General features: G+C 44.5%; 2 protein-coding genes and 1 long non-coding RNA gene across 6 annotated transcripts in view; 1 reads left to right on the top strand and 2 right to left on the bottom strand.

Annotated features, from left to right (window-relative positions):
* Positions 1–14,660, top strand: part of wrn (WRN RecQ like helicase) — a 30,925-nt gene extending 16,265 nt beyond the window's left edge. For all 4 annotated transcript variants that reach the window (XM_035391681.1, XM_035391679.1, XM_035391678.1 and 1 more), the window contains 12 exons: positions 640–703; positions 1,037–1,110; positions 2,007–2,100; positions 2,595–2,707; positions 3,018–3,132; positions 3,716–3,844; positions 4,933–5,095; positions 6,577–6,764; positions 8,429–8,548; positions 8,859–9,011; positions 9,209–9,349; positions 14,246–14,660. In XM_035391681.1, the coding sequence (XP_035247572.1) occupies positions 640–703; positions 1,037–1,110; positions 2,007–2,100; positions 2,595–2,707; positions 3,018–3,132; positions 3,716–3,844; positions 4,933–5,095; positions 6,577–6,764; positions 8,429–8,548; positions 8,859–9,011; positions 9,209–9,349; positions 14,246–14,368 (1,477 nt within the window). In that variant the 3' untranslated portion in view covers positions 14,369–14,660. The remainder of the gene's footprint in view (positions 1–639; positions 704–1,036; positions 1,111–2,006; positions 2,101–2,594; positions 2,708–3,017; positions 3,133–3,715; positions 3,845–4,932; positions 5,096–6,576; positions 6,765–8,428; positions 8,549–8,858; positions 9,012–9,208; positions 9,350–14,245) is intronic.
* A 2,188-nt stretch (positions 14,661–16,848) lies between these two features.
* Positions 16,849–18,305, bottom strand: LOC118213068. The gene is made up of 3 exons (XR_004762342.1): positions 18,228–18,305; positions 17,674–17,798; positions 16,849–16,927 (listed from the first exon to the last, which is right to left on the bottom strand). It is a non-coding gene; the product is annotated as an uncharacterized LOC118213068 (long non-coding RNA).
* Positions 17,659–21,731, bottom strand: LOC118212999. Its single transcript, XM_035391583.1, has 6 exons — positions 21,644–21,731; positions 20,455–20,580; positions 20,035–20,147; positions 19,119–19,224; positions 18,228–18,371; positions 17,659–17,798 (listed from the first exon to the last, which is right to left on the bottom strand). The coding sequence occupies exons 2-6, from the start codon at positions 20,561–20,563 to the stop codon at positions 17,659–17,661; spliced, it is 612 nt and encodes a 203-aa protein (XP_035247474.1). The 5' UTR covers positions 20,564–20,580; positions 21,644–21,731.
* Between the last annotated feature and the right edge of the window lie 934 nt (positions 21,732–22,665).

Below are 22,665 nucleotides of genomic sequence, written 5' to 3' on the forward strand. Positions count from 1 at the left end.
TGTCCGGTTGCTAACCGCGACTCGCCGTTAGGCTGCCTCTTGCGACGCTCCTCCGAACGCTCGTGTCGTGGTTTCGCTCGCTTGCTTCTTTCCGCTCGTGCGAGGCGAGCGGTGGCTCGGGCGTGCGAGCCGGAGAGTGTGCTGAGAACTGCGTCCATCCCTGCGACCTCCTCAGAGCTGTCCTCGGGGGGGGGGGGGGACGGGCTCACGTTCAAGCAGATGGTTCTTCCAGAGGAGTGTGAAAATTGCGTAGATCTGCGGTGTTTCAAGGCTGGCGCCCATCAGCGTGATGGGCTGATAGCTTTGTCCTTGTGCTGAGCCGTCCTGTCGTAAATCCCCAGGCTTAAGACCCTTTCCCACTCCGTGACCGCAGTGTTCTCTTCCACTGCAATGTTTTTTTACTTTTCTGTGTGTGGTTGCGGAGGAGGGAAACTATGCATTAATATTGTCCCGTGACACAATCCCGAAAACATTTTGTGCTCAACTTTTACCCGTCCTCTAAAAAAGACAAATACTGGCATCTTGGCTGTTATGCTGTGAAAACCTATTTTAAGAAATGGTCTTCATCGTTCCAGATGCACTGTAAAATGCTCTCTAATGTTCAAATATCGATCAGCTACTGTGATGTTTTGATTGTAGAAGAAGCCACACCCCCTCTGCTGCATCTGGTTTTCCTGTTAGCCAAGCAGTGGTCCCAGTTCAGGTCAGTGAGTAGATCTATATGTAGATGCTTACTGTGAAAGATGTTGGCATACTAACACTCCAGTGAGTCACTGTTCATTTTTGTCTGTGGAATATAAGCCACAAACCTGACATCAGATACGGCAGTGTCTTGTTTTGACCAAGTTTTTGTGCTGTGCAAAGTCCCTTAACTGAGTTGATTTGTTCAAAAAACTGTATAAATCAAAGTTATCTGTGAGACTTGTCTCCTTCAATACAGTTGTATTTGATCCATGTCCACTAATACTGAAGCAGTATTACCTTTATTAAGGTTATCTTGTACATGCTCAAATTCTCTTTCCTTCTGGCATCCTAGAGGCCGCAGCTGGATAAATATACCAGACCAGAGAGCCGTAAATATGTCAGGTCTGCTGATGCATCATCTGCAAGGTACTGATTTTTTGCAGTTAAAAAGCTGAAGGATTTGATTGATTGCTCAGGCTCCGCCTTCAGAAGCAGTTGATCATCTTGTGTGGCGGTTAACTTGGCTATTCCCTCGAGCTTGTAGACCAGGTTTGAATTCCTGTCGTGCAGTAAACTCCAGGAGCAGTAGATTGTTCAAAATGACAAATTGTCGAATTTATTGAACACACGCATATATCAATACATCAGCTTGTACACACAATACCCACTTAGCACTGAAATCTGAGGTAGGTATTTTATTCATTTAAAAAAATTGAAGGTAAAACCCATCAAAATGTATTTACCATGCCATTAATTAAAGCTTTAGGCCTTGCTAATACTCCGCTGAAGATGTTTAATTGTAAATTTTCTTTGTTTATTTGGTTACATTTACCAAATTAGATTGAATACCAAATACGATTAGTATTACACCGTATTTTTTGTTTTACATAAATGGTTAATGTATTTTAACCAGTTTGTGGAAACCTTAACGATGTAAATTAATGATAAACCAATGAAACCTCCTGTTTAAGTTCTGAAATCTTTACTGGGAAGGCTGTGTAAATATTTATATTAGAAATTACTCGAACACCAAGCATAATGTGGGTGAAGCTGTGTTCTGTCTTTATTTTATATTTCATGGCAAACGGTCTGACACATGTACAGTAAAATGTTAAATCAGACAAAACATGGCTAGATCCTCATAATGCTCGAGTCATCTCATTGTGATTTGATGCAGAGAAAATCCCTTGCGGACAAAAGCAGGTCATTTAAACAGCATGTGTTAGCGGGGGAGAGATCAGCGAAGCGTGCAGGAGAGTTTGCATCACGTTTGTGAGAATGCTCAGGGCTGTAACTCAGGTCTGGCCCTGTTTCCTCTGCAGGCCACAGCCTACGTCCTCCCTGAAGCCCCAGACCTCCAGACCTGCTGCCAGACCTCCCCCCCCGGCCGTCTCCCCCCGAGAGCTGGAACTGCAGGTACAACAGCGCCTCCGTCTGGGCCTGCTGCAGAATGCCACGCAGCTCAGCCAGAGGCCAGCTCCCCTGCTGCCAAACCCCACGACTTTGTCCCAGCATCGCATTTTCATCCACAGAGAGCGGAGTGAAAGGACATGCACCTCTTAACGTGTTCACGTCACTGATGCTTTATTCTGCTGTTTGTGTTGTTGAGAGATGCACTTCTTCTCCAAACTGGGTGTCATGCCTTCAAAGCCTTTTGTTTTTATACTTTTATAATGTTTTTAAGCACAGATCCTACTTGGTTCCAGCATTTTTATGTTCTGTATCATAGCGCTGATGATAGCTAAGGAGCAGTAAGGTATTATATTACCTGTTGCCGTGGTCCGTGCACTAGCTTTCCTGTACTGTGTGTACAGTGTTTCTCGGAAAGTAATTAACCTTGAAGTCACCATTTAAAAGCTTGGATCTGAAGTGGTTTTTCATGTTGGTTAAAAATCTTTCTTCTTTTGAAGGTGGAGCTTTATGGGAAGCTTGTTGCTGGGCGACAGAAACTGGCCAGTGAGAAGGATATTCCACCAGCCATACTTGCCACAAATAAGATCCTACTGGACATGGCTAAGATTAGGTATGTGTACTTTTGTTTAGTTCTTTAATAGTCGGTACATTTAGGGCTGTAACCTAGCCAAAATGCCAAAACACTTTTCTGTTGCTCCAGCAGTTCAGATGTTGCCATAGTAACTGCTATTGCCAGAATATAGGTGGCGCTGCATGTGCTTTCACAAACTGGCTGGTGATCACCATTATGACATCAGCTCATTGATGGTTTGGTGGTTTGGCGTACACAGGACACCCATGGCCACTCGTTTCCCCTTTCAGGTGAGTGTGCTTTGCCCTTTGGGCTACATCCGGTGTAACACTGTGCTTGCTTCCTGCAGACCGTGCACACAGGCCAGCCTGAAGGTGGTGGATGGAGTGTCTGAAGCAAAGTCCAAAATGCTGGAACCGCTGCTCGGAATCATCAACGAGTTCTGTCGCAGACACAGGCTCCAGGTGAGGCAGAACTGGGCCAGAACATTCCAGAAGTAGTCCCACACGCAAAAAAAGCCCACTAAGCTAGGCTATGCCATGTCAGCTCAGTAGGTCATTCATTCTCCATACAAATTCATACAAATTCTCTCATTTCTTCCCTGCATCCAGGTTTGTGCATGATAATTGTTTGTAGTTTGCTTAGTTACTGCATGAGGATGAGCCAGTAAATAGGATATTGGACACCATTGCAGTGAGGATTCAGATGAAATGTGACCTCCAGTCATGTATGGAAGTTCCTGTTATATTTTATACAGCGGGCCATTACTGTGGATGGTTAAGCATCAACAGGCTTTTGTTATCTTTTTCCATTTATGTATTTATTTTTCCCAAAGAAAGACGAGTAATATCTGATTTTAGATACACGTACATCGTTGCATAATGCTGATGAACAGGTGTGGGTGGGCACTTGTGTTTTACGGTTTATGTAACCGTATAGAGGGGAAAACCCTCGGAGTGTGTGGAGACTGGAGACCCACTGTTTTCATGGTTGCCCCCCCCCCCCCCCCAAAATCCCCTCTGCGTTTCCCTCCCCTCTCGTCCTAAGGCTGACGCGTCCCCTAAAGCCGCGGATCCGCGCCCGTCCGTGCCGGGACTGACGGAGGCCACGTTCGCGTCCTCGTTGGGCAGCGCTGCCATCACCTACCGACTCTTCCAGCAGGAGGGCAAAAGCCTGGTACGAGCGCGTTTGCACCCTGACGTCCGCACGCTTTCAGGCGCACGCTCTCCTGCTTGTTGGCTCTCTCTCTCTCTTACGTCTGTGGGCAAAACGTTGATGCTGCCGTTTCTGTTGAACCTTCTGATGTGAGTGGCTCTGAGGGTTTGAGGGTTCTCAGAAATAGCAGCTTGTGGGTGAGGCGTGTGTATTTTTAGAGCTGGCCAACCTACTGGCTACTGGAGAAAATTGGTTCAAACAGTGTAGAAATGGAGTTTATACTAAACCCATTATATATATTATTTTAGGCCGCATACTAAGTAGAAGTAGCACCCTGGGATGTGCATGTCTGCAGCACGCTGCTGTCGGAGAGTTCCTGTGCTGCTGATACTGCTGCTACTTTGATGTTTATATCATATCTGCAGCCAACCTGCAGATATGATATGAAACGAAAGCCTCTTTATTTAAAATTCCGGCTGCCCAGCTTCATGTAAATAGTTACAATGATCAAATAATTGAGAGAGAAAGAGAAAGAAAGCTAGAGAGCGTGTGTGTGTTTGTGTCGAGGTTGGACGTGACAGCTGAACCATACTCCAAGTTAGACTGTGGTACAGTTTTTGTTTAACTCATAACTGTTTGTGTGTGTGTGTGTCCGTGTGTGTGTGTCTGCGTGTCTGTCCACGTGCATGCGTGTGTCTGCGTGTGTGCACGTGCCTGCGTGCATGTGTGTGCTCGTGCCTTTTATCTGCGTGTATGTGTGTGCGTGCGCTCGTGTGCGTGCCTGCGTGTATGTATGTATGTGTGTGTGTGTGTGTGTGTGTGTGTGTGTGTGTGTGTGTGTGTGTGTGTGTGTGTGTGTGTGTGTGTGTGTGTGTGTGTGTGCATGTGCTCGTGCGCGTGCGCGTGCGTGCCTGCGTGTATGAGTGTGTGTGTGTGTGTGTGTGTGTGTGTGTGTGTGTGTGTGTGTGTGTGAGTGTATGTGCGTGTGCGTGTGCGTGTGCGTGTGCTCATGCGCATGCCTGGGTGTATGTGTGTGTGTGTGTGTGCGCGTGCGTGTGTGTGCATGTGCGTGTGCATGTGCTCGTGCGCGTGCCTGCGTGTGTCTACAGAGACTGGTGTCAGACAGCCGCAGTCTGCCTCTTGCTGTGGTGGAGTCCCACCTGCTTCAGGCTCGGCGGGCCAACCTCCCACTGGACATGGAGCGGGCCGGGCTGACCCCCCCCATCCGCCACGCTATCACCAGCGCCATCAAAGGACATGCTGTCAGCTCTGGTACACACTTTCACTCATGTACTCACTGCAGGGGGCTCCCCGGTGCGGCATCCAGCTAATGAACTGATCGTACTTACCCTGAAGGGCTCTACAGCCCATAATCGATCGTTCCTTCATTCAGTCAGCAGGGTGTTAGGGTATCAGTGGACAGGGAAAGGCCAGAGGGTCTTTCCATGAGGGCCTTACTATTAGTCCTACAAACTCCAAATCGGAGAACACATTTTTTTAAACGTCAAATGTTAAAAATCAACACCTGTTTGAACGAATTTGTTGGATATATTGATGGAGAGTCTCTCTTGGAGCCTTTTATCTGTCTGCCGCACGTAGATTCTCGTACGACGCCAGGGGTTAGCTTGGGACAGAATAGCTCTGAGGCAGCTAAAATCATTTCTAAAAGAGACAGTCAGCAATTGCACTTCATTTTACGAATGAGTCTACTGGTACAGATTAAAGTGCTTAATCAGACTTAGCCAAATTGTTGCCTGTGATTACACTGATGAGATTAATTTATTGCTCTTGTTGTAATTGTGCTCTACCAGCAGGCGCTACCGTCTAGTGTGTTGAGTGAACAGCAGTGCCCTGATTAGGGTATAACTGACAGGCTTCATGGGGGTTTCTTCTGTGGGTTGACGTCAGGTTGTTCTCCCATTCCCCTAATTGCTGTCTTTGTATTTCCACATTAAGCCGTCATTCTCCATTTATCTATGCAAGTGTGTACAATGAAAATGTAAACAGAGTAATTAAAAATTCCATGTCCATGGGCAATTAACTAAGCAAGAATGAATTTATACAAAGGAAGGGAATGTACTTCATAGAATGTAGAATTTTTACACGTTTATGCAGTTGTTCATTGATTGTGCCAAAATGTGATATTCTGAATGTGTGCACAGTCTGTCTGCATTGTGGTTCAGGCTGAGGCAACGCTAAGAATGCAAAGTAGCATATTGCACATTCTGTTCCCTGTAATCCTGCCCTGTACTTCCCAGCTTGAGCTCCAGCCATCGTCAGTGCATGAATGCGTTTTGTTCCCCCCCCCCCCCACCCCACAGAAATACCAGGGCGTCAGCACAAAACTTTGCCTAAAGAAAGCGAGTTTTAGTCTTGTGCTCCCGCCGCTGTGATGAGATCTGAGCGCGCTCTGTGTGAGGGGCGGGGCCCTCGGGTCCAGGTGTCAGAGGAGCGCGGGCGCGGTCCTGACCTGGAGCTCCGCCCCCTCCCGCCATGCGGCGCTGAGACAGAAGCTCACTGTGGGCCCGGCGCTGTGCTGTTGCGCCCGTGCAGTTGAAGTAAAATGAAAGGGGTGGCGGAGGATTAGCCAGTCACACGATGTTATCGATAGAAATTCTGCTGTTACTGTTATTTCTCGTCATTTAGTCTTTGTTTGTTTTTTCTTCGCCTTTTCAGCGAAACGCACCGCTCTCTCTGCATATAAGTAGCATTTTCACATTGATTCATAAACTGCTTCTCCTGCCTTTCCCCAGACTTCAGCGGTATAAAGGCTGTCCGTGCCCTGGTCCCAGAACACATCAGCACCTTCCTCGTCCAGCTGACTGTGATGGAGTTGGAGAGGGCGGGGGTTCCCAGTACGAGCCCCGTCGCCCCGTCCAGCGCTCACCAGTCTCAGCCGGCCGTGAGCCAGCAGGAGGAGCTGGCCTGGATCGAGCCGGAGGTCAGTCTCATCCCCCTGCTGCCATTGCTCCGGGCTCAAGCAATCACTGCTGAGTTTTTCCACAGGGTTTGGCTTCCTTTGTCTGTTTTCAACTTCCTGTGAAATAACATGTTCTTCTGTCCAGCATCCATTTACTATTTTATGATGTTGCAGTTGCAATTGCAAATGTGTTGGAAACATACATCTTTGTTGACATCACTTACTTTCGTTTGAGAATTTTCTGCAGTCTGTCTTCATTGCAGTCATTAGATTTACATGTAAGATGCTCAGAGTACTGTGCTGTTGCAGTGTGGCTATTGACTTCTGGACAATTGAGCTTGTTCACTTTCAACTGTGTGTACATTTCTGACCAGAAGGGCTTGTTATTTACACATCTGGTACTGTGCAGAGAAAGCTGAAATGAACTATTCCAGACATTTTGATTTGATAGCTACAAGATTTATTGACATCATTGTTAAAATACAACATGTACATAAAACAAAAGGAAAAATACATTTCACGCACACTGTTGATGTCTGAAGTCAATGTCTGTCAGTCACCAAAAGAGGGCAGCATAACTCCATTTGGTTAAAACGACAGCACTGATTTAAAAAAAAAAAAAAAAATTGGTTTTCCATAAAAATGCTCATTGCTGATTCTATCTTTCAAGTACAACTGTAGCCCCTACACACTGCTGTCCAAGCCCAATGCCTGGTCGTTTATCAGGCCTGACAGCACTGGCCTGCAAGGCCTCATTAATAATGAATCTTATCAATCATTTGCCCCTCCCACTTTTGGAGTGTGACAGCTTTGACCCTGCTCTTAACACGTGTGTAGCATAGTGGCTCTTTTGTGCTTAATTGTGCCCTAATTGTGTTTGCATGTGAAGCGTTGTGTGTTGCGTTGCTATCAGCCAGCCATGAAGATATTTCTCGGCTAGTATTGTTTAGTGCTGCGCTATTATTCATTTATGCACTTCAGTAGAGTAGATCATACACGTGCCATGTTATATAAATTCAGTTGTGTTTTCTCCGCTTCATTTTCATTCAGTTTCTTTTGCACAGTGATCAGAAACCCCACAGACATGTTGTTTATGGATAAAGTGTGGTCTGTTTAATGATGATTTTTATTTTTGTTAAAGAGGTGTGCTGCTTTTGTGAAATGAGCACTTGTGAGAAATATGACTGGTCAGGAGTGGTTTAAATCTGCATGGCTTTCCAGTTTCTCTGCTGCTCACCTCAGAGAACCTGCATTCACAGCGAACAGGCTTTGCCCAACAGTCATCTGGTGCATTGTCTTTTACAGATTACTGTAGGCCTATTTTCCTCAAGTCTGTGCGGCAAGACACAGTCTAGAAGTGTTGCTCTGTATCTAAAGGACTTTGTTTGTGTAAGATACTCTTTTCACCTGGTTCTCCAGAAGCCAGTCTTATCTGACTGCTTTTCTGTTGTGTAAAGTCCCCCTTGACTGGCGCTGTCTCACTCTCGGCTTAATGTGTGGCCGGATTTGTGCACTTGACACCCTGTGTGACCTTGTAGGCACCGCGCTTTGGTTCAGGTGTTAAATCAGGGTGCTAAGCGGGGTTCCTCCCGCGGGTCACCAGCCCTGGCCTGGCCCCTTTCCCTGCCGGAGGGTGCGCGTTCTGCTATGCTGAGGGTTCACACAGAATTGGGGTTTCCTTTCAGGACAAGCCTGTGAGGAGGGACGCACAACCTGCCTTTTCCTTGAAGAAGCAGACGAGTCGAGACTCAGACAGGATTGAAATGATGGAGGATCAGCTTTTCTCTCCGATTCCCATGCCGAAGGTAATCCTCAATCCCACAATCCACAGCGATTACCTCCCCTCGCAGATGAGATCACATAGGCCAATCAATTTGCGGCTTGGGGGGTCCTTTTCGTTGTGGAGAAAGTTAAGACGTACTGCGTCCCTTACAGAAACTTCAACATCGAGAGATTAAATTATTTCACTTCATGTGTGTAATGTATTTGGATGTTATAAATGTAGAAAGCCCATATTTGTTTTTACAGATAACACAGATTTAGTTCAGAAAATGTATTTGAGTATAAATGTGTTATTCATTGCTTTTTCTTTTTCTCTCTCTTTTTTCATCGAAGCGGTTTGGCATCAAGGCCAGCACTGCCCCCTGCAGTTCAGAGGCTGGAATTGCCACAAAACCCTCAGTCCACGCTAGTGGCATAGAACTGGTCTCAAGCACCAAGCAACTGGTTACAGACACACGCAGTGGATTGAGAAGTTCCACTTCACAGGTATTTAAATAACTGAAGAGTGTTGTACTGGCCGCATGGTTAACGAGCAGGGCTTGCCATTCATCTCTGATTCTCAGGGGGGCCATTACTGAAAATAACTGGAGGACACCCCCATGTCCTTTTGAGACTTGCCTACAGCAAGTCATGTGATTTCGTTCGTTATTTGAAAAGTCACCCCCGTTTCTCTCTGTCACAAGGCTGGCATCAAAGCCAGTGCTGCCCCCTGCAGTTCAGAGGTGGTTCCTGCTGCAATGCCCTGTGCCGTAGCGCCGGCCTCATGGAACGAGGATGAGCTTGATCAAGACACGAAGAATCTCTTCAGCGTTTCGCCTCCACAGGTATTTGTCCACAAAACTCTAACAAAGTCGGTGTTGTTTATCTGGTGGAGGACTTCACACTGGGGCGACATAGCTCAGGAGGTAAGAGCGATTGTCTGGCAATCGGAGGGTTGCCGGTTGGATCCCCCGCCCTGGGCGTGTCGGAGTGTCCCTGAGCAAGACACCTAACCCCTAATTGCTCCCAACGGGCTGATTGGTACCTTGCATGGCAGCCTTTCACCGTTGGCATGTGAGTGTGTGTGTGAATGGGTGAATGTGAGGCATCAATTGAAAAGCGCTTTGGATAAAAGCGCTATATAAATGCAGTCCATTTACCATTTACCTCACGTCAACCTCCACAGGCTTGCTAGGACTTAATAATAAAAAAGGAATACTCACATAAATCCATACAAATTCCACATAAATGGAACAGGAGCACCAAGAACACACGAGGCCAGCGTGTACAAAACTCCAATAAATATGCATGTAGTTTCAAGGCTGACCCTGGTCACTGTTTTTGTGGTGCTGATCTGCATCTTTCCGACACCAATTAATAACCGGCCCCAGATTCCTGCCACTTAGAGTGCCGCTCTCAATAAACCCCCAGAATAGATCAGTCTCTTAAAATTAAAAAAAAGGGGGGGGGGGGATAAAAAAAGTACGAAGTAAGCCTTTTGGCGAGCCTGGGAAAAGTGCAAAGTGCCTGACGGGCAGTTAGCAGCCGTCCTTCCGGACCTTTCCGCAGCTTCCTTCAGCTCTTTCACCCAGCGCTGATTTGTGCTCCGGAGCCCGCGGGCTGGGATTCGCCTTCGCGCCGACATCGGTGAAGCGCTGAGTCAAGAGCGCTTAGGCAGATAAATTTAGAAAAACAACACGGGACACTTTTAAAGGAACATTGATGAGAGAATTAATTGCCTTTTTAATCAGGCCAGCCACCCCCTTGTTAAAACGGACATAAATCTCTAAAAACCTGAAAGACTTAATTGTCGGTCGGACGGGACCGTAGGTGGGCCTGTACCTGTGAGCTCTCGTCCAGTGTTATCTGTATAAGCGGCAGACGAGAGGAAAACACGACGGAAGTTTCATTCCATTAAAACAATGAAGGTAAGAGTTGGATCAGTGTGGCACACTCCTTTGGTAGTTTTGAAATATCAGAGCCAGATTTTGTCTTAACGGTCGTGAGACATATTAATAGCTCCCCCAGTCAAAGGGCAGGGGAACAGAGACATCCCGGATGATGTCACTGCTGCATCCTCAACGAGCGCGTTGTACATTCAGTCTCTTGAGTTCTGTATTGTGTATCTTAGCGTTTCTTGGATTTATGGGCTCTGTTCCAACTCCGGTCTGATTGACTCAATTAGATCCATTGATTAAGTGCTAGCTTGAGTGTAAATTTCAGTCAATCAGCTGATGGTGCATTTGTGTTAAGAGTATAGAGTATGGATTGCCAATGTCAAGTATGGGCCTCGCTGAAGTCCGGTGCAGGCTAATCTTTTTTAGCACAAGTGTAAGTATAAGTACAATATGACCAGTGTGAGAACAGTAAGGAAACTAACTACAGTTTAATAATGAGTAAGTATCAGTTGGTTGCCATACCTCTTCAGTCTTTTGCAACAATGACATTTTATCTGAAGATATTTGGTCCCTGATTCCTGGTTAAAACTGGGAATTGCCACATATGCTACGTTTGTGCTTGCGCAAGACATGCTGGTTTGACTGGACCAGGCTCATTGAAGCATATTGCCTTAATTGCACCTTCTAACGGATCCTCCTAGCTGGTCTCATCGGGTGCACAGCAGCCTGAAGAGGGCAGAGGGGTCAACAGTAAAAAGAGGACTAAACCATCCTGTGCTCTTCTCAGAGGTGTTTCTGTACCTTTAGAGTGCTCCCACAGGTAAAAGAAAAAGAAACGAAATGCCGCTGGCTACTGTAAATGAGAAATTGCCTGATGTTGATTTTTTTTAAACAAGTGAATTGGAATCACCTAACACCATTTCTGAAGACAGGAAAAATGTTGGTGGTCAAAATATCTTCAGTTAGCATCGCTTTGCAATTAAAAGGCCAATAAGGATTGTTAGTTTGCTTCTATATTCAGTGCTAAAATTCAAACACGTTTTTATTCAAACACAAACAAATGAAGCAAACGGGACGAATGACCTTATTTTGATGGAATCCTGGTGTTGTTCTTTTTGAATAGCCTCACTGCTCCTTGTGGGCTGTGCTGGTTGGCAGGTATGAGTTTAGGAGCTCCGTAGTGGCTCGGTTTCCTGGGCTGGGGGGGGGGGGGGGTCATGCGTGGCAGACGGAGCGGGGGTCAGGTGGATGTCAGCGCCCCTGACTAAGCCAGCGCGCTCATCTCGTTAGAGGGGGCGGCAGCAGCCCCCCGGGGATCGATCCCCAGAAAGGATTAGGACGAGCCAAAGGTCACGACACACACAAAGAGCGCCGCAAAGAAGCACGACCTTTGACACTTTAACGATTCATCAGGAGGAGCCCGGCCAGCCCTTTCTCCTCCCCCCCTCGCGGGGTGCCGTTACTCTGGACTGACACAGGTTTCCGTCCATTGTCCAGGACCGTGGCCTCCAAAAGGAATGCCATCCCGTCTTTAAACAACACGGACCCGTTGTGCTGGTTTGTTACAGGGTTGCAAAATGCCAGAGCTGTAACATAAGGGGGATGTACATGTGTACATATATATATATATATATATATATACAGTATGTTGAGATTGGCCCCATGCTTCCCTCTGGCTGCTTGTCTTTTGCCCGTGGATTGATGATGATGATGAAGAAGTGCAAGACAGGCAAGCGGTGGCCATGCCTGCTGCAGGTTTCACTGGGCCCGGGGCAAGGGTGTAATTCCAGTTTGAAAATTAGGGGAGTTGAAATGCGTAGACCCGAAGAACTGTGACCCTCTAGGGGGGGCAGTATAGTTGGCATTGTCGTTTTTATGCTATATTATTGGGGGGTTATTTGGGCTGTTTTGTAATATTGGGAGGGTTATAACCACCCTATCCCCCATAAATTACGCACTTGGGCAGCAGTGAGCCAGTTGTTAAAGAGGGGAGCTCTCATGTGTGGCCATTGAGCTCTCTGGGAATACATCTGCACACAAACTCTCACACGAGTTCTCTGTTTCAGTGACCCAGGGCTGATTCTTCATAAGGCATGGCAAGAGCAGTCTTAATTTACATATATTTCCTTTATAATTACTCTCCAAATATTTCCTCAGTTTATCTACTTAGTGTAGTATTTTAATAAAAATTTTAAAACAAAATAATAAATACTTCTCTATGAACACTGGGCGCAATACAGGTTGTACGGAATGTGGGAGGTTAAAGGTGAATTAATAAATTAAAATTCATGATTAATAAATAAATTAGATGTTTTTTTTATTTACACTGTCCCATAATCGCAGATATTTGTTTTGTATTCAGTCATTCTTATTGTGATTGAATTAATCCTGTGATCGTTCTACATTTGTTCATATTGTTTAACGAAGTATGAGGGCTGGTGTCTACATTAGACCTGCCATCTGAGATTGTATGTATTTTTAGTACTCCAGCTTCCTATTCACAGAAGGCCGCGTCGATCAATGTGTTTGCATTAGTGCCCCCGCTAAATAGATAAAAATAGAGATCCCTTTCCGCTCCCTTGGGTGTAACTGGGTAGGTCACGAAAGATTTAACAACAAATAGATTGCGGGAGAGAGAGAGAGAGAGAGGGAGAGAGAGGGAAAGGGAAAAAATCGCTCGTCCTGAGGAAATGAAATTTGGAGGAGCAGATAAATGGCTTACGTGGAATTGCGATTGATGGTAATCGGATGGAGACGGCGCAGGTTTCCTGTATCGATGCCGAAGTCTGTCTGTTTGTGCGACAGGCTTAGGCCGGGTCTGGACACTGTGACCTGGGGGTGAGGCTCGTGGTGCAGTGCAGTCTCGCTGGGGTATCTGAGGATATTCCCTCTGTCCTGGTCCTCCTCCAAGGGGGCTGCACCTAGCGCTCGACACCGAATCCGACGGGGCTGCGGGTTTCAATCCGCACGGGATGTTGTCAGACTGCTGTAAACTGCGTTCACTGTGCGTGGGGGTTACGTAACTTTTACTCAATCAACTGGGATTTAGTAACAATCCGACATTAACCTTCCAACACTAAAGCACAAGGTAACAATGGATCATATCAGTTGCAACATCTGCTATTAAGAATGTTTTATAGCAAGTTTTTTTTTGTTTTTTTTTGTACATGGTTTTAGCTAAAAAAAAAATTGATTTTATTTTTTTAAATAAAATTGAATAAAATGACCCTACTAGGACAGTGGGCGTATAGTGTTGCTTGGGTTCTTGTTTGAACGGCGAGTCTTTCTCAGACATCCTTGGGAAGGGAAGGGGTCATCTGACAGAAGGTTGCGTGTCTGTCGGGGAGCACTCCAGTGTTGATGTCACTGATAAGCTCTGGGCTTTTCAGTAATAGCGCTGCCACTCTGTTTACATGGCAGTACACTGTCAATAGGTCAGGAAGGTCAGACTGCTTATCTCATGGAGAGCCCCCTCCTATAATCCTGGCCAGAGCTTACCATCCCTTTTTAGTTGCAGAGAGGAACGTACGCATCGCCTTACTGCTGTGACTTACAAGCTACACTCATTTTTTGTTGATGACAAAGTATGATTTTCATTTATAGTATGTGTTTGGTGTGCATTTTAAGAATTACCTTCAGTTTTATGAAACTGCATAAAACAGCAGTTTTTATGCCAACTACCCCGCCCGGTGCCCTGTATGTTAATGAAATCATAAAAGTGTCTCAAGCTTAAATGACATAATTTATGTGGGAAGTCTGTTTTTAAGGTAGTCTGGGAGCAGGAGAGAACACAGGAATTGAAATTACGAGAAGCTGGATGATTTATTGTTTGTCTCCTTACAGAGTGTGAACCAACCGGTGAAAAGGAAATTACCGGAATGGGCGGTGCTTCCGAGAGGCTCAGTCTCTTCCTCCACCTCTACTGGCTCCAAAAAAGCCAAGAAGAAAAAAGGCCTTTTCCTTTGACCCCCTAAAAAATCACTCTTCTGCAAATGATACAGATAAAAATGAGACATCCATTTTTTACAGTCTTCTGGTTTTGTCACACAATGCCACATTTTGGTTGTTTTCATAAAAAGTTTGACTCTTTTGTCTTGAGGCAACAAAATGAATGTGATTTAAAATATCCATCCTAATACTTCACTAATGCTGCTATTTTAAATACGTATAAAATCTTTTGTACATCTCTAAAAGGAAGTTTCAGATTCCTTATTGTTTTGTAAATTAATAAAAAGTACGTTATTGATTGACCACAGTTTAAAGTGCGTTGGTTATTGCGTGTATCTTGGTGCCCTGTCGGTGGAGAAATCTTCATATCAGTGTCTGAGCTGCTGCCCTTTAAACCTCGTAAGCTGCAGTGTTGCGAGGGATGACATTTTAATTAAACCGATCAGGAAATTATGGCTTTTTCCCTGCGTTGTGTAGATTTAATTCCGGCGTGCATACTGTAATCCCCCTCCGCAGACACTCATTTCCTAAAAGATTAAGTCTGACTCTTTAGATTATTTGTCACAGATATTGTCTTATCCGGGTGGGAATTGAGCTCCTGGAAGTGAAGGCAAGGATTTGCACGCTAGTACACCTTTTACAGTAACCATAGCGATTGCTAGCGCAAATAAGACCGACAGTAGTTACCCTTTAGGTTAAACGTTTTAAAAAAGAGTTTAAAAAATCACAAATTTGGATGCTTTAATTTTATTTGCATGTAATGATTTTTTTATGAAGACAGTTGAACATAATACATAACACTGATTTTGTAGCACGTTTTGTGCGTTTCACACGGTATATTTTGGGGTGTCCATTTGTGGGCCATGGAAATATATTGACAGCTGGATGGCATGTGGGGGGGGGGGGAGGGGGGGGGGCAGGTGCATAAATAAGAAGTGGCTGTGTCGAAACACGTGATGCGCCATTGGTTGGCTTGTGTTTTCGCGCTTGTCTAAACTGCTGGGTCTTTATTGGACACAGGGCAGGAGAGCCCTGGGTTTGATGAAGTGTGACGGTTGACCTCCAGGTGACATGGCCTGGGTCTGTCTGGATTGCAGTCCACCGCCTCTGATTCTGTAGAACAACCCTGGGGGGGGGTTCATATTCAGGGTTGCCAGATTTGGCTGTCCTAGTCAGACCGTCGCAGTTATCACCTCATTCCCTCAAAGAGTTGAGGGATTTAAAAGTTGACTGGTTTTTGTGTTTAATGTTGACCTCTCAAATATGGAGATCCAATAACGTAGTCTAATAGCCAGATTTGAATGCAAATAGACTTTTGGCCTAAACATTTTATAAAAACATCTTGAGGGATTTTCTCTACACAGTGATAAAGCACGTAGCCTAATGGCAGCATGGTGGCTCAAAAGATTTTTAACGTACTGTGTGACAGTCCACTTTTTTGGCTTAATCACACTGACAGCATTTGACTTACAGCATTCCCTTGCCCATGGAGCCCAAGTGGATTGCAGCTGCCCATCTACTTCACTGGGTTTGATTGTGGTGGGCACAGACTGGACGAAAGAGAATTGCTGGTGACAAAAAGCATGAAAATGCTACAGTAAGAATAGAGCGTTTTATTTAATGTGTCATTTTTTTGTTTTTCTAACCAAGAATTGAATTGGTAATTAATGTTTGGAGAAGGTTGACAGTACATGTTCTCAGAAAAGCCGCTTCATTTAAGTTTGGTTGTGTACAAATAGAAAAATATCGTTGATCCGTTATGTACGTTATTCTGTCAGAAACTGAGCCTGAAGACCACGTTTTTTATGTCTGTGTTGCCGCTGTCTCTCAGTGCATCCTGGAGTTCCTCGGCTGCGTTTAGTTCCTCTGCTCCACGTCGCCACTGTTGGAGGATCGCCAGGACCTGGGTGTGCAGGTAGAAGGGATGGGAGAGTGAGCTTTCAGGAACTCCATAATGGGTGAAGCTGCACTGAGCTGTCAATCACTGACCTATTTCAAGCAAACAAAATATGTTGCTCTCCACAGCATAATTGGAAAATAATTGGTTCAAAATCAGCTGAAAGTCACTGACTATGTGTGATGACTCCATCCAACTTTGGTTGTACAGACTCAATCTCCCACAGAAGTAAATGGTGGACTGTTACCCCTTAAGGTAAATACAACATGAAAGATCATTTTCTGTCTTGCAATCCACCAATAATGGCTTTTCCAAGCATTTTTCAATGTACTGTAAACACAAAGAAGGGGTCATTCTAAACACAGCACTGAACTCAATCTGCCTTTACAGACTACAGATTTTATGTGTATCCTGTGTTTTCCTCTGAACCAAATTAATGTTTGGATTACTGCACTCCTGCAATTTACAGAGTCAGTGACATGATAGGAATGTGATGTGATGTGCATTCCTACCTGTTTCTCTAGCCCTTTGTGCTCTCTCTCAAAGCTTCTGCATTCCCCCTCCAGGAAACCAAGGCAGTTAGCCAGGAGCCTCCAGTCTCTCTTCCGCTTGGCCATCTCCATGGCGATCAAATGAAACTGTGCATCCATTGATTCTTCAGAAGCAACCTCCCGAGGAAGCTGCAATGAACAATGTATTTGTTATTTGTTTAAACCTTGATTTTGCTGGGAAAGTCCCACTTAAAGAATTTATTGCCAAGGAGATAAATGGCCTCGCGGCATCTCAATTAATCCTTAGAAGAGTTTTTTTCAAAATTCTAAGTCAGTGTTCTAGAACTCCATTATTTTCAGTTGCTAGCAGTGATTATTACATTAGCGTTAGAATGTTCAGTTAAGAATATTCTAATCACATATTTGTGATTTTGCACCTTAAAGGGTTAAAGGCATAACCAAAAACTTGTCCAGAGACTATGCAAAATTATCGTCTGATGGGAAAAGCATTGTTAACCTTCAGGAAAAAGCACATCATGAATTGGTTTGTAATCTAGTCTTGATTTCAAAATTTATTTTTAAATAGTTACTGGACTATTGCTGTTATTCACTGACAGATTGTTGACAACGTAACAGTACATTATAATGTGTGCCTGTGAAATCATGCACTTTTGTATGGAAGGTGTGCTGTGGATGTGTGCTTTATCTGCTAGGTACAGGAAATCAGTCTGGATAGCAGTGTAGATCTAATAAAAATAAATAAATAAAAAATAAAAAAAACAGTTTTCTTGCAATAACAAAGAGACCTGGGGATGGGGACTGCAGATTTCCGGGAGCGGTATGGATAGAGGAAACCGTGAGGTCACCCTGTGGACTTCCCCTTCACTGTGTGTCTAAAGAGCTCAGTCAGCAGCTTCTCCTCATAAGTAACCTACGTCTCCCCTGGGCGACGACGGCTCCTCTATCCCATCAGGCAGTGCGGAGAAGCGCAGCAGTGATTCTAGGGTCTCCGCGGGCAGCCTGTGCATCCACGAGATAAACTGGGTCTCGTCAATAAACCCTAAAGAGCAAAGCGCAGTCAATAAAAAGAAGTGTGCTTTATAGAGACAGGGGACTGTTTATGGCTCAATCAAACGGGGAGGTCGTGTCACACGGCTGAGGAAACTGGGCTGTTAAATTACACGGGGAGCTCCTTTCTGCAGCTCCGGGGGGCTCCCCCAGCCCTCAAATGGAATCCCAGTAAATCCTCCAGCTGCAAGCCTCCTTGGTTTGTCTGTATCAGCGAGGCTCTTCCCTGTTCCGCTGGGGAGATTTCCTACCTCTACCTTTTCTACGGCACTTTTTATACACATTTCAGGACTCCTCGCATGTAGATGGCAGTTCTGGTTAGCCTCATTCTTTCTTTTTTTTTTTTTTGTTTTCCCTCAGGTTTTCTCAGCAACGGCTGTTCCGTCGATAGCTAACGGGTTGTGGCTGAGTGTCCCACTACCTTGTTTCTTCAGGTCGATCTCCGTCACGATGAAGCCGGCCAGGCGTCCGACGTCCTCCGGAGGGTCCTGGGGGTACAGGGCGGACAGCACCCCCCGCAGGGCCTCCTGGTCCAGGCGGGAGCAGGACAGCGTCTGGTACAGGCCTGTAACGAAGCGCACGGCCGCGGTCATGAGGCCGCAAGCTGGCAGGCTCCTCAGCCGCCCGGCGCCGAGCACCCAGCCCGAGGTGATCCTCTCGGCTGTGAACGAGTCAAACGCGTCTCCCTGCATGTCTGGCAGCCGCCGCCCTAAGCTGATTCCTGGTAATTCTGACCAGCTTAATCCGTACGGCGGACGGGCTGCGTGCTCTCCAGGAGAAAGCATGCTGCGCTGGGGCAGGCTCCCATTTTCTTTTTAGAAAGAAGGGTGTGTTCAGAATCAGACCAGCTACATCTCTTTTCTTGTTAAAAGGACTTGGACTGGATATAAAGGATTGATCTATACATATTTTAAAGGCAAAGCTCTCCATTTCTATTATGTTGAGACAAACTAAACGTATTGTTCTGGCGTACACCAAGATATCTCTACTATACAGTTTGAAACGTAAGACTGATAGACAAACACAAAATCATGGTCATTTATTAGATTGGTTGTTTTCCTGTGTTTAAAAGACACGCCCTCCAGCACGTTTCTCTGCTCTCCCTTGGCCATTAATTTATATGAAAATAAATGACTGAATTTGTCTAAATGGAAAGATCGTCGTAGCTGTGTGTAATGGCATAACTCTGTTTTCTGATGTGGCATATATTTCACATGTCACTTAGTCCATTACCATCCTTAGTGATTCCCTACAGGCAGTTATGGGATGTTCTGAATGGTTTGTGTCATGAGTGGTTTATGACGCATTTTACCTCGGAGTTTATCATTCACTGTGGACTTGGCCAGCCAGTTGACAGCACTGCAGTACGTCTGGAAAGACACCAGATCATCCCCGGGGACAGGCAACTGCTGCACCAGCTGCATTCACACACACGTACAAACACACACACACACACACAGAGCAAAGGACATATGTGCTGTATCAAGTAATGGAAACCACAAAGATCCTTTGGATACAAGGATAGCAGCCATGTCCAATAGAATGGTAGTTTTCAACCAATGTTATATCATCTGGGTGAAGTGCAGCTGCTAAGAACACTGAGCTGTGTGGGTGTTTTACGGTTTGTCGATGCATGGAGACATTCATGTTCAGTAGGCCTTTTTACAGCATTTGTAGGGTCTACATCATTTACATTTAATTACTGCTAAAATTTGAATTCTGTTATTGGGCTTCGCCCATTTGGATGTGCCAGTCTGACTATTTTCTTACTTCTCAACTATAACACCCATTAAGTGGGCTCTGCAGCTACAACTGATACACTCACCAGTGATACACTTCACCAACACTGAATGTTTGTGGAACAAAACCACACAGCAGCACACTGAAGGAGAACAGGACACATCTCTAATGGACAGGTGCTGGTAACCTGTAGGTTACAGGGAGCTGCTAGCAGGGTGCTGATGGTTTGTACTGCTGCTAGCCCCCAGTTAAAGTGGGTTCGTAGCCCACTCCAGACTTTAACTAGTCTGGGCTGTAGTGCTCAGCTTACATTCACAGAACTTGAGCCACTTAAGCCCCTGTTGCTCTGCTCTACCGTTTATTTATTTTTTGATGCAAACTGTGTTCCACGTAGGATTTGAACTCAAAACCCTGTCCTGTGTTCTGTCCCACGATCCTGCTGCAGTTGTGAGGCAGATTTCTGAGCCTGTCCTTGGATCACCCCATACCTTGGCGCTGAAGGGATGGTCGGTGATCAGGCTTTGCTTTGGGACGCTTCCGTTTTTATCTGCGCCCAGCTCCACGTACCGCTGCCAGCACCTCCGCACCTCTGGAACCGTCACTGAGAGGAGAACACAGTGAGTATGCCATTAGCCCACAGGCCTGCGGCTTTACATCCACGGCCCGGTGGTGACACCCTTTCCTCTTAATGCTGCTGTGTGTAGTGAAACATGACACAGAACAGGCAAATAAGAGTACAATAAATAAACATATTCATAGTGCGCGTACAGTCGAATGGAAATGTATGGAGTGACGTTATGGGAGTTTCTAACTATGTAATGCAAGAATCTCAAAATAAAAAACTGTTTTACAGAGCCCAGCAGTATAACCATGTTGTGTAAAAATGCACATTTGTCAGGACATCTTACTGATGCATGCTTCTGAGTGGGCGGTTATCCAGTTGGTTTGAGATGGATCTGTAAAATCAGAGACTCTGTGATCTCCGCTCTTGGAGAAGGAGCTAGCTGTAGCACCCATGGTTTGGATACGCTGCACTGAAAGAGAGCAACACATGAAGACAGGGATGTGATCTACCTGGAGGATACAGCCTCACACTACTGTACTGTACTGTACGAACAAATTTATAGGGCATCACATGACATTTCACGCATGCATGCAGCTTTTTAAATTCTGCTCACAAAACACTCCGGAGCATATGCTATGTAGTTGCTTCTTTCTACTTTCGTGGGCTTAAATGTACTAAATTGTTATCTAATCAAATGATTTGACTGCTCAATTCACTGTACAAGACTATTCATGAAAATCCCTGTTTGTTGAGCAGGGATCATGAAGCACTGAGTTCCTTACACAGACAATCAGTTGTTTCTTTAAGAGCCTGATGGTTGATAGTTCTACACTGAAGGAGCAAAATTATATTTAGCATTGTTAATTCCTTAGTGTATTTAGTCGTATTTCAGTTACTTTGTTGTAGCTGTGGTTTCATGTGGCTCTGATTTTTTCAGCGCAGTAGAGTAAGTCATGAATAAATCATGATGCTTAAGCAGTCTTATAGCATGGCAGTTAGAGAACTGAGTGTACTGTATAGCCTAAAGTCAGTGCTGCTGTTAGCAGTATAAATAGATAATAGGCAAACAATGAACTATGAAACTATGAAAGTCATTCTGGATAATAGCTTTTGCCAAACAAATGATATTGAGATACTATTATGTTACAGGCATTTAGCATACACTTTTATCCAGAGAAACACTTTTTTTTTTTTTTTTTTAATAAACATAGCATCTATTTGTAAAGCTAGATATATACTGAAGCAATGCCTTTTTAATTTAGAAAAATATAAAAAAATAAATGCCATGAATTGATCATTCTGATGGAACTTGCTTTCCACCAAAAATTCTGGCTGAATATTAACATGTCTCATCTAAAGTATGAATAATATGAGATGACTTAAGTATTTTCTGTAACTCACTCAGTTTATTATACTTTACCGTCATTACCCACTCATGTTATATTCATCATCTATATATAACTTTGCTTTCATGTCACCAGTGTTCAGTATTTTTTTAATTTCAAGTTGATAAATCATACCTCTTAGAGTATCTCTGTGCAGGACAGGAGAGGTGTGTTCTGTTCTCTTTCAGAAACCATCTGTGATTCCACAACTTCCTCCTGCAATGTTTTCTGTGTTGGTTGCTGGGTAGACTATGGTCTCCAGAGAGACTAGAGTGCCTTTGTGTTGTAAGGTGTGTCTATGAATGGACAGTGCTACAGTATATAGTTTATGGAAATAAAATATCGCAATTGTCATGTTCAGTTACCATAGAATCTCTTTCAGATAAGTCCAAGTGAACAGAGTAGGAATTAACTCATTTTAATGGCATGTCTGTCAAGACTATGCTGTCAACATACCTACAGCTTATTAAAGGTTTTTGTATGATTAATGGTTTTTACATTTTTTGACCATTTGAAATTTCTCCTTTTGTATGTCTGATTTTGAAAGATGAATTCATTTTTATTAAAGTTTATAAGATCTTGTGTCTAAATATTCGTTGGGACTTTACAAATGCTACTGCTCATAGTATATTATATGAAACCTTATGCATTTCAAAAAGGACCGGTATGCAATACATAGGTCACTAACATGTAAACACTAAGCCCCTTTGTCTAGTCTTTTTGTGTAGACAAGTGTCTGAAATTAACCATCAACAATATGAAGCAACAAGGAACAGATTATGATTCTCCCATAAATACACTGCAGGAAGGGGCACATTAATTCATTCCAACAGATCTTGAATTCATTTTTAAAAAAAAAATATTTTTCTGTTTGTGAGATTTGATTCAATTTTTGATTTAGGTAAAAGTGGCGGCAATCATGGTGCGTCCTGCATTGATGATCTGGAGGATAAACTAGGCTGTTGTTCAAGTTCTGGGCTTCAGTAGCTATGCAAATTTGGCCAAACTCTTTGAGATCTTCGTCAAGGAACTGTGACATAAATTAATTTGTATACAGATCTAATTCCACCTGCTACGTGCTCCTTTAAAACAGGAAAGATTATAATCCTAAACCATATTCCAGTGTGGAAGTTCAGTACCATATCTTACCAGTAAGAACTAGAAAATGG

This window comes from Anguilla anguilla, chromosome 14 (genome assembly GCF_013347855.1).
Source record: "Anguilla anguilla isolate fAngAng1 chromosome 14, fAngAng1.pri, whole genome shotgun sequence".
NCBI classification, from domain to species: domain Eukaryota; kingdom Metazoa; phylum Chordata; class Actinopteri; order Anguilliformes; family Anguillidae; genus Anguilla; species Anguilla anguilla.

Excerpts from the sequence above, each read along its gene's own strand:
- LOC118212999 (XM_035391583.1), bottom strand. The coding sequence starts at position 20,563 with ATGGGTGCTACAGCTAGCTCCTTCTCCAAGAGCGGAGATCACAGAGTC. Across the intron at positions 18,372-19,118 it reads AGTGAATGATAAACTCCGAG|GCCTGTACCAGACGCTGTCC; the intron begins GTAAAATGCGTC and ends GCTTCGTTACAG. Across the intron at positions 17,799-18,227 it reads GATCGACCTGAAGAAACAAG|GGTTTATTGACGAGACCCAG; the intron begins GTAGTGGGACAC and ends TTTGCTCTTTAG.